Below are 13,343 nucleotides of genomic sequence, written 5' to 3'. Positions count from 1 at the left end.
TCTGCCTCACAGAATCAGGACAAAGCCAGGGCAGGGGCTGCCCCCGCCCCCAGGTCTCTGCCCAGGGAGGGAAGCAGCCGCCTGCCTGGAAGGACACCTGGCTCCCTACTGCACACTGCCCTGACCTCAGCCCCTCTGTGCACCGGATGGCAGCCCCTGGCGGAGCCTGTCTCCGCACCCTCCCTGAGCTCCTGAAAACGCCTCTCCTGAGGGCACCATGGGCTGGGTGCCACCTGTCACGGTCACAGGTCACCTGGAACAGGTGTCCTCTGTCATCAGAGATGTCACCTATCACAGAGGGCCATCCCCTGCTGCCCTGCACCCCACCTGTGCAATCACCAGGGAGCTCCCTGGAAATCCAAGCCAGTCCTCAGAAAGAATAGAACATGTTTTAATTGGCCAGTAAAATACATCACAAATCATTAGTATTTTATAAACAAGGACATTAAATACAAATCCATGTTAAAAATTGCAGTTCTGTGCAGCCAAATAGCTGTGTGTCCCAAAGTTTATTTTTTACAGTATTTTCCTACGTTACCATCTGCTACCTAGAGCAGAACTGAACTACAGTATTTCCAACAGCACGGAGAGAGGTGGGCGAGGGGAGCCTCGTGTGGACTTGGGGCTTGTTCATCTGCTTGGCACAGATGGCGTGAGACCAGGTGGAGGGAGGAGGCCGGTCCACGGTGCCGTGGGGTCCTCCTGCCCTGCGCAGTCTCCCGGGGCTCCTGGGCCTGTGTCCCCAAGGGCCTTGCGCGCCGGGCTCTCGCCGTCTCTGCCTTTGTGGGTTCCCTCCTGAGGTCCTGCAGCTGTCCCTTGGCGGGGCTTAGATCCTGAATTATCTGTCAAAGAGCTAATGAAAAATGGCCCTTTAAAAACATTTAGAAAAACAGCCTGAAGATGCCCTTCTGCTTAGTCTTCCCCCAGCTGCCACAAGGGGGCGCAAATGTGGACTCCCTTCAGGCCCCATTTAGCAAAACAATGTGAGTTTGAATGGGGGGGATTCAGCAGACCCCGAAGACTGGAACCTGCACCACGCTCCAGGAACTGTACCCCAAATGCTAAGTGCACCTTCACACGGGGACTCGGTGCGGTTGTGACAGCCCAGCCACAAGACTGACCCTTCAGCCAGGGGCAGAACCTACAGCAAGGCTGAACAGGGTGCAGCTGCCCTGGCCGCCCTGGCTGCCCCGACGGCAGGCTCCTGGGAAGACAGCTGTAGTCTCTAACAGGACAAAGCAGAGCGTCCAACCCAGGCACAGGCCATGGAAACCAGCAGGGCAGAGTGCACGAGAGACGGAAGCGCACGTGGTGCAGGAAGTGCACAGCTCCCAGGCACGGGAGGGCAGGGCCGTGGTGCTGGTCATCCAGCGGGTCACTGGGTGCCCAGGAGACCGTGGAGAGCAAGGGAACAGATAACCCTGTGTTCTAGAAGGGTGGTCAGAGGTGCACCGGAGCGGAGCAAGATGTGCGGCCTCGTGGCCACTGCAGGACGGCTCTGGGCAGTGGTGGGCGTGGCCTCCTCCCTTCCCGCAGGCTGTGGCTCTGCAGGCGCAGGCAGCACGGGTGCCATCCCAGCCCTGCAGACTACATGGAGTGAGTGGAGGTCTCAGACTGCTGCCGGATGTAGCTCTGGAAGCTCTTGTCTCCAATGGGGTGCTCCCTGCAAGGCAGAGGGGAGAGGAGTGAGACCCGCGGCACCGTGCTGCCCGCTCGCACCTGGAAGCCGGCGTCCCCACGTGGGAGTGGGTGCACGTTCACTGCGGCACACAAGAGCACAGACGAGCAAAGCGAGCACAAACCCTCGGCTGCCCTGTGTGTGCATCCTGCATTTGCAGACATGTAAGCCTGCATAGACTGCACATGTTGCAGACCCCATGTGCACACTTAGATCATGCGTACATGTGTGCACATCTACAGGTGGGTTAATGCACATGTGTGCAGAATGAGCCTTGCGCAGCGCATGAGGTATGAGACACACCTGCAGGAGGTGTGCCCGTGTGTGGATCATGTGTACATGTGTGCACATCTACAGGTGGGTTAATGCACATGTGTGCAGAACGAGCCTTGCGCAGCACATGAGGTATGAGACACACTTGCAGGAGGTGTGCCCGTGTGTGGATCATGTGTACATGTGTGCAGAGCACTGGATGCTCGCGCACACACATGCAGGATGGCCATGGCACACTCCATGGCTCATGAACACATCTGTAGATAGTGTGCACAGGTGTAGCGGGACGCAGGGAGGGAGTGCCGCCGGGGCGGCACATGCTAGGTAGGGCTCCCTGGGGGCTCAGCCTCCCCAACAAGGCTGTCTCTGGGACCTGCTGGGCAGGGAAGGTGCCCTAGACGTGTCCACCCACGCTAGGTAGCCCTTACGTAACCCTGCCTCCCGCCAGGAGGACCCAGTGACTCCATTTTGTGGAGCAAGAAGTGTAGCACTTAACCTGCCCATGGCCACATGGCCCCTGACTGGCGACCAGGCTGAACATAGTCTGCCTGGCCTCTCTCAGCCCCTCCAGGAACAGGGCCAGTGCTGACCACACTGGCACGCAGCCGGGAGCGCAGGAGACAGACGCTCACGCACAGAGGTTCTGAGGTGGGCCCAGCCCCACCCAGCAACTGCTGCAGCCACAGCCCGCTCCTCAGACCCGCTGCAACCTCCAGGCCACGAGCAGGCAGCGAGGAGGACGCCGGCACTCACTGGCTTCCGTATCTCGTCTTCTTGAACTTATCCCTCCTGTACTGCGCATGCTCCTGCTCCAGGGCGGCCACGGCGGCCACGATCTGCCTCAGGGTCTTGTAGGTCTCCTGCGGGTCATCGATGACGAATGCCGAGTACTCCTCCTGCTCGGGGCCGTCGTACACAGACTTGCTCCCACAGGCCTCTGCACACGGGGTGGGCAGAGAGGTCAGCTCCCCGCGCAGCCTCCTCCACAAGGGCTGAACATGCACACACAGCACGGACAGAAATGGACACCACTCCCGTGCAGGAGGGTCCTGCCCTGGCTGGGCCGGGGAACGCCTGAGGGGCTGCAAGCAAGAGCCCTCGGGCCAGCACTTCCAAGAGTGAGGCTGCCAAGTCCTGTGGCTCTGGGCACTGGGCAGAGCCCTCAGCCCCGTCTGCCAGACCTGCTCACATCTGTCCACTTCCTGCTGGTCTGCCCTGCCAGAACCAGCAGAGAAAACACCACGTCTGGACGCAGGGCTGGGTTGTCTCCGTCTGGCAAGGGCACTGAGCCCGGTACCCCTCACTCACCCAGCTGGACACTCCCACACCTCACCATTCAGGTCACATACGCGGTACGATGAACCATCCCAACACCTGAGCTGGCCAGGCACCTCCCTGTCTAAACACCTGCGCGTCCTCTGCTCCGGGCGACCTAGATCCCTGCTCGCAGGGCCTCCAGGTGTGAGTCAGGCTCGAGCAACCGGTGCCCTTTTCCGCACCTGCGCTGGACCAGGTGCTGTGTCCCCCAGATTCCTGCTGGGGTCCCAGGTGCCACGGTGACGTCTAGAGCTGGAGCCTTAGGGAGGTGATGAGGCTGTGAGGGTACAGGCCATGGGAATGGGACTCGGACTGACAAGGGGCCTAAAGGAGGCTCCTCCCACTCTGCATGTGAGGATGCAGTGAGCAGGTGGTGTCTGCAACCTGGGAGAGGCCCCCACCAGACCTTACAAAGCTGGCACCAGCACCTGAGGGCCTTGAGACGTGACTGTCTTTTATAACCAGACAGTGGACGGCACCTTGCTGCAGCACTGCAAACCGACCAAGAAGGGATCAGCAGCGACGAGTGGGCCCCAGACCGCAAATCCTACAAATGCTGCTGGTGCCCGAGGCAGCAGCGTCTGCGGCGCGGGCGAGAAGATGCCACGCAGCTGAGCACACCACAGGGGGACCCTGGCGAGGGCTCCGAACAGGAGCTGTGCCCAGAGCCTTGCGCCCAGAGAGCACCCGGCGTCCCGACAGAAAGCCATAGGAGGGCGAGGTCAACAGCAGGTGTCCAACAACAGAAAGGAGACCCTTGTTTAAGTGGCAGGGAACTAGCCAAATGCCCATACTGGTATCCTGTGTAGGGTGGGCTTCCAAGTGATTGAGGGTGAGGATACGACATAATGGAGGTGAGAAGAGTTCAGCAATGGAGGTGATGAGGGGAGGAGGGGTCAGAGGTGGAGGGAAGAAGAGGTCAGCGATGGAGGTGATGAGGGGAGGAAAGGTCAGCGATGGAGGTGAGGAGAGGTCTGAGGTGGAGGTGATGAGGGGAGGAGGGGTCAGAGGTGGAGGTGAGAAGAGGTCAGTGGTGGAAATGATGAGGTGAGAGGGGTCAGTGGTGGAGGTGAGGAGGGGAGGAGAGGTCAGCGATGGAGGTGATGAGTGGAGGAGAAGTCAGTGATGAAGGTGAGGAGAGGTCAGAAGTGGAGGTGATGAGCTGGGGAGGGTCAGAGGTGGAGGTGAGAAGAGGTCAGAGGTGGAAGGGAGGAGGGGAGGAGTGGATGAGGGGAGGAGGGGAGGAGAGGTCAGCGATGGGGGTGATGAGCTGAGGAGGGGTCAGAGGTGGAGGTGAGAGGGGTCAGAGGTGGCGGGGAGGAGAGGCCAGTGATGCAGGTGATGTGATGCGGGGAGGAGGGGTCAGAGGAGGAAGGTGATGAGCTGAGGAGGGGTCAGAGGTGGAGGTGAGAGAGGTCAGAGGTGGCGGGGAGGAGAGGCCAGTGATGCAGGTGATGTGATGCGGGGAGGAGGGGTCAGAGGAGGAAGGTGATGAGCTGAGGAGGGGTCAGAGGAGGAAGGTGATGAGCTGAGGAGGGGTCAGAGGTGGAGGTGAGAGGGGTCAGAGGTGGAGGTGAGGAGGGGTCAGAGGTGGAGCTGAGGAGGGGTCAGAGGTGGAGGTGAGAGAGGTCAGAGGTGGCGGGGAGGAGAGGCCAGTGATGCAGGTGATGTGATGCGGGCAGGAGGGGTCAGAGGAGGAAGGTGATGAGCTGAGGAGGGGTCAGAGGTGGAGGTGAGAGGGGTCAGAGGTGGAGGTGAGGAGGGGTCAGAGGTGGAGCTGAGGAGGGGTCAGAGGTGGAGCTGAGGAGGGGTCAGAGGTGGCGGGGAGGAGGGGAGGAGAGGCCAGTGATGGAGGTGACCAGCTGAGGAGGGGCCAGTGATGGAGGTGACACAGTAGGAGAGGTCAGGATGGTGAGGAGGTGGCAGAGGTGGAGGTGACCAGCTGAGATGAGCATGTCCAACTTCCCAGCTTCTTATAACAAAATGGGAGAAGAGTAAAGTTTTTGAAGGTGAATTGTTAAGTCAAAAGGAAATGGCATTAGAGATATGCGAGATCTTTTCTGACGTGCTGTGCTACTGAGAATGTGTGTTTGGAGAGAACTGGAAGTGTGTCTGACAGCCACGTGACAGCGGGACTGCAGTGGCTGAATCTCACCAGAGTCCGCAATGGAGATGGGACTGCACACAGAAACCCTGCCACCTGGGCGTGAGGAAACAGGCAGCAGGAGAGCATGGGGCAAACCGACACCCCAGGCCCACAGGGCTGCCCCTTCAGCTGGGAACAGGAGCTGGTCTCGGAGAGAAGGGAGGAGCGCTAGGGGCTGCCCACACGCACGGAGTCAGAGCCACGCACAGGTGTAAAATGTGCCCACTGGGCCGTTAAACGGACTCTGAGCTCAAGATGGAGAAAATAAAACTGGAGTTCAGGGAAACGCTGGAGTCTGCAGGTGGCCTCAGCAAGGCCGCAGGACACTTTTTACAAAGCGTTCCAGGTGCCAACTGCAGAGGAGAAATGGACCATGAAGCAGGCAGCTGGTCTGTGCTGGTCCCCATGGCCCTCAAAATGACGGCCGAGGAGTCTGTCCAGCTGTGTAGCTGGCCTGGGTCTCTGTGACCCTCAAAGACGCAGAATGTGGAGAACAGCAGAGAGCGGATGACCGGAGCAGATGCCCAGAGACCGCAGCAGAGCACCGCCCCAGGCCCGTCCCGAACTTAGACACCAGGACTGAGCGTGCTCTCCGAACTCGGTGGGGCCCAGGCGTCAGGAGTGGCAGCGGAGTGAGCAGTACTCAGGGCCCTTCCAGAAGCTTATGGAAAAAGTGCAGCAGGAAAAAACTGCATGGATTTCAAAACTTTTTGCACCAAAATAAACTTGTCTTCTATTTCCAGTTGTCCACAAACTTTTTTGAAGTCCTCTCACGTAAGCACTCCCAGTTAACCTTTAACCCACCCAGCTCTAATAAACAGGTATTAATGCCCGTTTCCTAGATGAGAGACAACGGGCTCATCCCAGGAAACCCCTGATGGACGGCAGCCTCCCGACTCCACAGTGATGCCACCTTGGAAAGCCCCTGTGTCACTCATCACGCAGCAGCTCAAATCCAGCACCAGCTCCGCGGCGTCCCACTGAGTGCCGCCTGCTCTGCTGGGCTCACTCTGTCACTGAGCCAGGGAAAGGCCATGCCCCTCTCGTAGGCCAGTGTAACGCAGCTCCCCAGGCACTCGAAGGGTGTCCCTCCCAGGAGGACGCCAGCCCGGGGGCGAGCCTGGGGAGAGAGTAGCAAACGCAGACCAAGGGTCTTGATGTGACTGTGACTCTCCAACCAAGTTCTGCCCCAGCATGGCCCTCAGAAGCCCATGTCCAGGCAGAGGCTTGGGCGCTGAAGGAGTGAGTGACTCCGTGCCCTGCGGGACAAGGGCCTGGACAGAGTCAGCTCCAAGTTTTCCAATCACATTGATATTGTACAGCCATTGTTGTCAAGACAGCCCCTCACTGGGAAGGAGGCTAAGTGTGATACCTGCGTCCACTTGTCTGTCCATCCATCCACCACCTACTCACCTGTCAATCCATCCACACAACCACCTATCACCAATCCATCCTCCTGTCTGTCCATCTGTCCACCCACCTAACGGGTGCTGAGTATCTGCTTTGTTTAGGCCCTGAGGTCAGTTCTGCTCTCTGCTGTCAGAAGTGACAGTGTATGGGGATTATAATTTCAGTGACAGAGTTGAGCTCAGGCTATTGGATGGGGAGGTCGGGAAAAGCCCCCGGGAGGAAGAGCCTTACAGGGTAAAGCAGCATGGGCCACACTGCAGGCAGAGGCAAGAGCAGAAGCCACAGCCTGGGGGTACGAGCAGCGTGCTGCAGGCTGAGCCCTGGCCACATGGCACTGCTGGGAGGGCTGAAGGCAGCTCATGGGAGGGAGCCCAGGAAGCCTCATTCAGGAACCTAGGCCACAGCAGGGGGTGGCCTCCATCTCTCCAAGGCTCCTCCACTCCAGAGGGCTGAGAAGACTGAGCCCACCCTTGCTCCACCGTTTGGGCTGCCCTGAGGCCTTGTGCAGCCTCAAGGCCACAGCTACACGTGTCCTGAAACTCAGAGGTAGGTCCTCTGCCCAACCTGTGTGCTAGGGCTATGCACACATGCATGTGTGTCCTGCAGGGCTGGGAGCATGTGCACAGGGCTCTGCATGTGTGTGCACAAATGCATGCATGAATGGCTGTGTATATGTGTGCATGTGACTGTGTGTGCGCATGAATGCATGCATGTCCACATGGCTATGCATGCGTGTGCACATACACACATGAATGTATGCACGTGTATGTGTGTTCCTGGTGCAGTGCACGCCCCACTGAGTCACACTGAGGCTGCTGGTGGGGCCTGGAGGACGAGAGTAGCAGAGCTCGTGGGTGGGTGGCTGAGTGTACGCCCAGCCAAGGCACACATGATACTGCTGGGTCAGGTCAGGGAACCAGAGAAGGACCTCTAACGGGCTTGTTTCCAGGCACTGCCCGCTTTGTTTCTGCCACACAGTTTCTTAGGCAGATCTGAGACCCACCAGAGCCCCACGTGAAAAGACACGGTTCAGCCCTCCCGGGTCACAGGCCTCACACCACAGCCCTGTGCTGTGCAGGCTGCCCTGGCCGCCTGAGCAATTCTACAGAGCAATTCAAGATCAAGGCCAACAAAGCAGCAGGTACCTGAAACATGCAACATGCCTGGAGCTGCTGGTCACGACAGTAACACACGTGTCCACACACATGCACACCCTTGTGGAAGGTTATTAAGACACATGGCCTTCTAAACAGTGCAGTGGTTCACAGTGAAGTTAGGCCCCACCTCCCCCTCTGAAATCACCCTGTAGACCCTGCCATCACGCTCGCTCCCCAGCAGCGGCCTGAGCTGTACAAGGCTTTCCCCAGTGTGTGTGGCCCACACGGCACCAGACGCTCTGGCAGGGCCTTTCCCCTGTGGCCGTCTGCAGAACGGCTGTGCCCCAGGCCCGGCCAGGCACCCCCAAGGCCCCTGTGGTGGGCTGTGCCCCAGGCCCGGCCAGGAACCCCCAAGACCCCCTGTGGTGGGCTGTGCCCCAGGCCCAGCCAGGCACCCCCAAGGCCCCTGTGGCCCTCACGGGCAGCTCCCACGTGTAGGGCTGCACTCACCCTGCATCTTCTCCAGCCTGCCCATGTAGGAGCTGAACAGGGAGTAGATGCGCTCCGTCTCCCGGTCCCCATCGATGTCCAGCTGGATATTTGCGGGGAGGCCACTGCTCAGGCACAGCGAGAACACAAAGAACACGGGATTTACTTTTGAGCGATGCCGCTCATCCTGACATGAATTTATTCAAATCACTACAGAAAGATGGAGAGACAGACGTGAAAACTTTTCCCTACCTGACTTGGCTGCCAGGAGGCCAGAGCCAGCTTTGGCCACGTGAATGGTGTGGGAAGAAGCTCGACAGCGCTTAGAGAGGAAAGGCCAGGGGGCTGGCATGGGCACAGTGGGCTAAGCTGCCACTTGCAACGCCAGCATCCAGTATCGGGCGCTAGTTTGAGTCCTGGCTGCTTGGCTTCCAATCCAGCTCCTAGCTAATGCCCCTGGGAAGGCAGCAGCAGATGGCCCAGTGCTTGGGCCCCTGCTACCCATGTGGGAGACCTGAATGGAGTTCCATGCTCCTGCCCCAGGCCTGAGTGTTGTGGCCATTTGGGGAATGAGTTAGAGGATGGAAGACCCCTGCCCCCCCACCCCTTTTAAATAAATCAATAGCTAAATAGGGGCCGGCACTGTGGTGCAGTAGGTTACATCTCTGCCTGCAGCCCCAGCATCCCATGTGGGAGCCAGTGCAAGTCCCAGCTGCTCCACTTCCCATCCAGCCCCCTGCTAATGGCCTGGGAAAGCAGTGGAGGATGGCCCAAGTGCTTGGCCTCCTGCACCCACGTGGGAGACTCAGAAGAAGCTTCTGGCTCCTGGCTTTGGATCAGCCCAGCTCCAGCCATTGTGGCCATTTGGGGAGTGAACCAGTGGATGGAAGACCTCTGTCTCTCCCTCTCTCTGTAACTCTGACTCTCAAATAAATAAATAAATCTTTTTTAAAACTTGATAAATAAATCTTAGGAAGGACTGTCCAACCTTGGTGACTGAGTCTCCTGGGACCCACATACCCACCCAAGCGAAAAAGCAGATGCCAGAAGTAGCTGGAATAAACCTCTCTGGCGTGTGGCCCCTGATGGTTTGACTGCCCCAATCATGTGGGCTGCAGGGACTCCCATTCCTGCTGGGAGTGAGAGCAGAGGAGAGGCCCCATCGCCCATCCCCGGAGGGCCTGGGTGCCCTGGCCACACACAGACTCCTGGGAGCAGGACAGGTGGCTCCTCTGAGCTTCCGCCTCTGCAGCTGTGCCACTGGATCTGAAGTCCCGCCCCCAAGAGCTTCGGGAGGATGCAATGGCGCTGCAGGAGTGGGGCGTGAGGGTCTCAACCTCACAGCAAACAGCCTGTGGGACAACACGGCCTCCCTGTACCACAGGAGGCCCAGCAGGACAGGTCTGCCTTAGCGCCCAGGGAGAGGAGGGGTGCAGGGATCCAGGGGTGGGTGTTGGGGGTACTAAGCAGGATCTGTGAGTGGCATGAAGCTTTCAGGAGGGGACAGAGCCATGCTTCCCTTAGGAGGAGCAGGCAGCCTCCTGCCCCTGCCGGTCTTCCCCCTGCATCAAGCCCCTCCTCCACCCTGCCTCCTCCTCCTGCCCTGATGGCTGGCCCTGGCCTTGGCCGGGAGGAACCCTGGAGACTTGGAGCTCCCGCCTGCCTGCAGAGCCAACGAGGGGTTCCTCAGACAACAGCAGGAACGGCTGCTAGGCACAGCTTGCATGTGGGTGTGGGCTGTGCCTCAACTCAGTCGCTCGGCGGAACGTCCCCGAACAGCACACGTGCTGCACGGGAGGCACAGACCTACCCGGTGCAGGGGGAGCAGCCGGGCGCCGTGTCCGAGGTGGCCCTGCAGCACAGCCAGTGCCCGTTCAGGTGGGCAGACGGGTGGTAGAAGGTGAGACGCCTCTGGTTGCACTGGCTCACTTTGGTGAGGACGTCGATCCAGTCCTTGGCCTCCACGCAGTTGTTGGCCTGGATGTAGAGGGCGCGCTCGGGCTGGATGACCTGGAACATCTGCGCACAGGCAGAGGCTAAGGGGGCTGCGCAGTGCTCTGCGGCCGAACCAGAGGCACCTGGCCATCATCCCCAAGGGCCGCTGCCTAGGCAGGCTCTGCAGCCGGCGTGGCCTGGATGGACACAGGGGCTATCATCACCTGGGCTCTGCAGCACTGAACACCAGGAGACACAGAGGCCATGGGGTCACGGGCTTTCTGCCACCCTCAAACCTGACAGGAGGGGTGCAGAGAACAGTGGATCCTGGCACAACTAGGCCAGGTCACTCAGGGTCAGCCTGGCCAGGGCACGTCCCCTGATGCCAGCACTAGAAATACAAAGCAGGAGCCTGCGGAGTCCCTGGGGAGCCCCCGAGCCTGAGCACAGTGCTGGGGTCTCCTTTTCAAGCCAGATGGGTGCTCACACAAGGTGCTCCAGAGCTCGTCCTGCTCACCTTCCCATCCACAGCCCAGCCCCACCCCAGGGTCTCCCACCTGCTCCTCACCATCTGCCCCTCTCTCTCCCCACCCGACCACACGGGGACTCCTCCTCCTCCTAGCAGGTGTTACATCCTCACAAGGCTTCTCGGGACCCAGTGCCTTTGCCATTTATTACTCATTCAACAAACATTCCTGGGTGCCAGATGCTTTCCTATGTCCTGGGGGCACACTGTGGCCAGATTCTGCCATCCTGAACGTCCAGAAAGATGAGAACAAACACAACACCCAGGGCCTGTGCAAGGGGACAGGTCACAGGGGTCTGGAAGCTTCCCAATGAACAGTGCTCCAAGAATGGCCAAGAGCTCATCGGGCAGCGTACAGAGAGTGGTGGGGGTATCCCAGCTAGAGGGGAGAGTGGGTGCCAAGGTCACAGAATAGGTGGGGTTGTGTGCACAGGGTCCCAGGTAGGAGAGGCAGTGGGCACAGGGTCCCAGGTAGGAGGGGCTGTATGCACAGGGTCCCAGGTAGGAGGGGTGGTGTGCACAGAGGTTCTCAGGTAGGAGTGGCAGTGTGTACAAGGGTCCCAGGTAGGAGGGGCAGTGTGCACAGGGTCCCAGGTAGGAGGGGTGGTATGCACAGGGTCCCAGGTAGGAGAGGCAGTGGGCACAGGGTCCCAGGTAGGAGGGGCAGTGTGCACAGGGTCCCAGGTAGGAGGGGTGGTATGCACAGGGTCCCAGGTAGGAGAGGCAGTGGGCACAGGGTCCCAGGTAGGAGGGGCAGTGTGCACAGGGTCCCAGGTAGGAGGGGTGGTGTGCACAAGGTTCTGAGGTTAGGAGGGACAGTGGGCACAAGGACCCAAGTAGGAGAGAGGTGACTCTGGGTCCCAGGGCACGAGAAAGGGTTGGAGTTCAGGTCCTCAAGCGGTCCTGGGAGGAAGAGGCCAGAATGGGGTGTGTGCAGAGCCCTGGGGGAACAGGCAGGAGGGGAGCCCAGCAGCTGGAAGGCTGGCCGCCTCTCCACAGGGACGGGGAACATCTCAGCAGATGGGGGCTGTGGCTGTGACTCCAGATTTCAGGGTGAAGAGCTTGGATCACATTTAGAGACCAGGAGCCGCCCCACCCTGCAACCTTCACACGCATGTGCACACATGTGCATGTCAGACTGCATGAGTCTGGTCATGAGGGTGTCCTGGCCAGCCCAGGCTGGCCCCTCCCACAGTGACGAGCACGTGCTAAAACTAGGAAAGAGCTGCAACCTGGCCCACGCTGGTCCAGGACACAGCTCCCTTGATGAACATCCTGAGGCCACAGTCACCAAGCTGCTCCAGAGGCAGCAGCTGGGGCATTAGGCCCCTCAGGCCAGGAACCACCTCTAGGTGGCCTGTTTTCCCAAGGTCCTCTCAGACAGCCCTGGAGGAGGGGACAGGCCCTGGGGGTCCTAGAGCTGCAGGAGGGCCTCACTCCCTTCCTGGCATCCAGCAAAGAAGCTTCTTACTGACAAGGACAGGCAGAACCTGGTTCTTGAGCCCCAGTGAGAAGTGAGCAGCCGGCAGCCACTGGCTCGGCCTCTCAGCTCCACCCTGTGTGACCTGTGTGAGCCTGCTGCTGACGGAGAGAGAAGAGCCAGCCCAGGACACGGGCACAGCCGCTCTGCCCAGGACACTTCTGCACACAGCGAGCACGGGGTCTCCCCCAGAGCCCTGTTCGATGAGCAAACACCAGCAGAGTGTGTGCTGGGCTCCCCCACCCACATATGGAACACACAACTTGTCCAGGAGACACCGCCAGCAGCCCTGCCTGCTCCAGGTGAGCCTGGTAGGGGCAAGGCCCTGGGATCTGAGGACGATTCCGGGGGCACACCCACAGGGGGGCAGTGGTGGCAAACAGAGAGGCAAGCAGCTGGAGACCGGCCAGAGGGTGGGGATCCAGGCTGGCTGGGGAGTGCCTTGGGATCTGGATGTAAACCCCCCCAACAGGTGACAGGAGCGCCAGCTCCAGGGAGCCCGTTTTCCATCTGGACATGGGGGACACAGTGCCACTGCCTCGTCTCAGGTGGTGATGGCTGGAGATGACCCTGAGACCGGCATGAAAGTTCTGCGGATGGCTCCTGGCTGTCCCCAGGCCCAGGGCTGCCAGGCCACCAGAACCCTGGCCAAGCAGCTTCCCCAGTGACCAAGACAGGGTTCCACCCACACACAGCCCTTGCTCCCAAGAAGCACAAGAAGCAGTGTGAACGTGAAAAGAAACAAAACTGTCCCCAACACTGAGACCACCTCCAGACCTCATCAGGGCAAGGTCCTTTTCTGGCAACGGGCTCCAAATTATGTCACATGGTACATCTGGCCACACTGCATGGGGTCTAACCCATACACTGGGTCACATCTGTACAATGGGTCATACATATACACTGGTCACACTATAAACTGGACCACATCTGTATACTGTGTACACTCATCACACCATCCACTGGGTGTGATGTACACTGTACACTGCTCA

At 59.6% G+C, this 13,343-nt stretch overlaps 1 protein-coding gene across 3 annotated transcripts in view; it reads right to left on the bottom strand.

Moving 5' to 3' along the window:
- Positions 1–370: 370 nt before the first annotated feature.
- RASA3 (RAS p21 protein activator 3) overlaps positions 371–13,343 on the bottom strand; it is a 121,727-nt gene continuing 108,754 nt past the window's right edge. For all 3 annotated transcript variants that reach the window (XM_070048523.1, XM_070048522.1, XM_070048524.1), the window contains 4 exons: positions 10,221–10,429; positions 8,432–8,535; positions 2,705–2,888; positions 371–1,663 (listed from right to left, as the gene is read on the bottom strand). In XM_070048523.1, the coding sequence (XP_069904624.1) occupies positions 1,588–1,663; positions 2,705–2,888; positions 8,432–8,535; positions 10,221–10,429 (573 nt within the window). In that variant the 3' untranslated portion in view covers positions 371–1,587. The remainder of the gene's footprint in view (positions 1,664–2,704; positions 2,889–8,431; positions 8,536–10,220; positions 10,430–13,343) is intronic.

Source organism: Oryctolagus cuniculus, chromosome 9 (genome assembly GCF_964237555.1).
Source record: "Oryctolagus cuniculus chromosome 9, mOryCun1.1, whole genome shotgun sequence".
Taxonomy (NCBI): domain Eukaryota; kingdom Metazoa; phylum Chordata; class Mammalia; order Lagomorpha; family Leporidae; genus Oryctolagus; species Oryctolagus cuniculus.
This window is presented reverse-complemented; position numbering and strand designations above follow the sequence as displayed.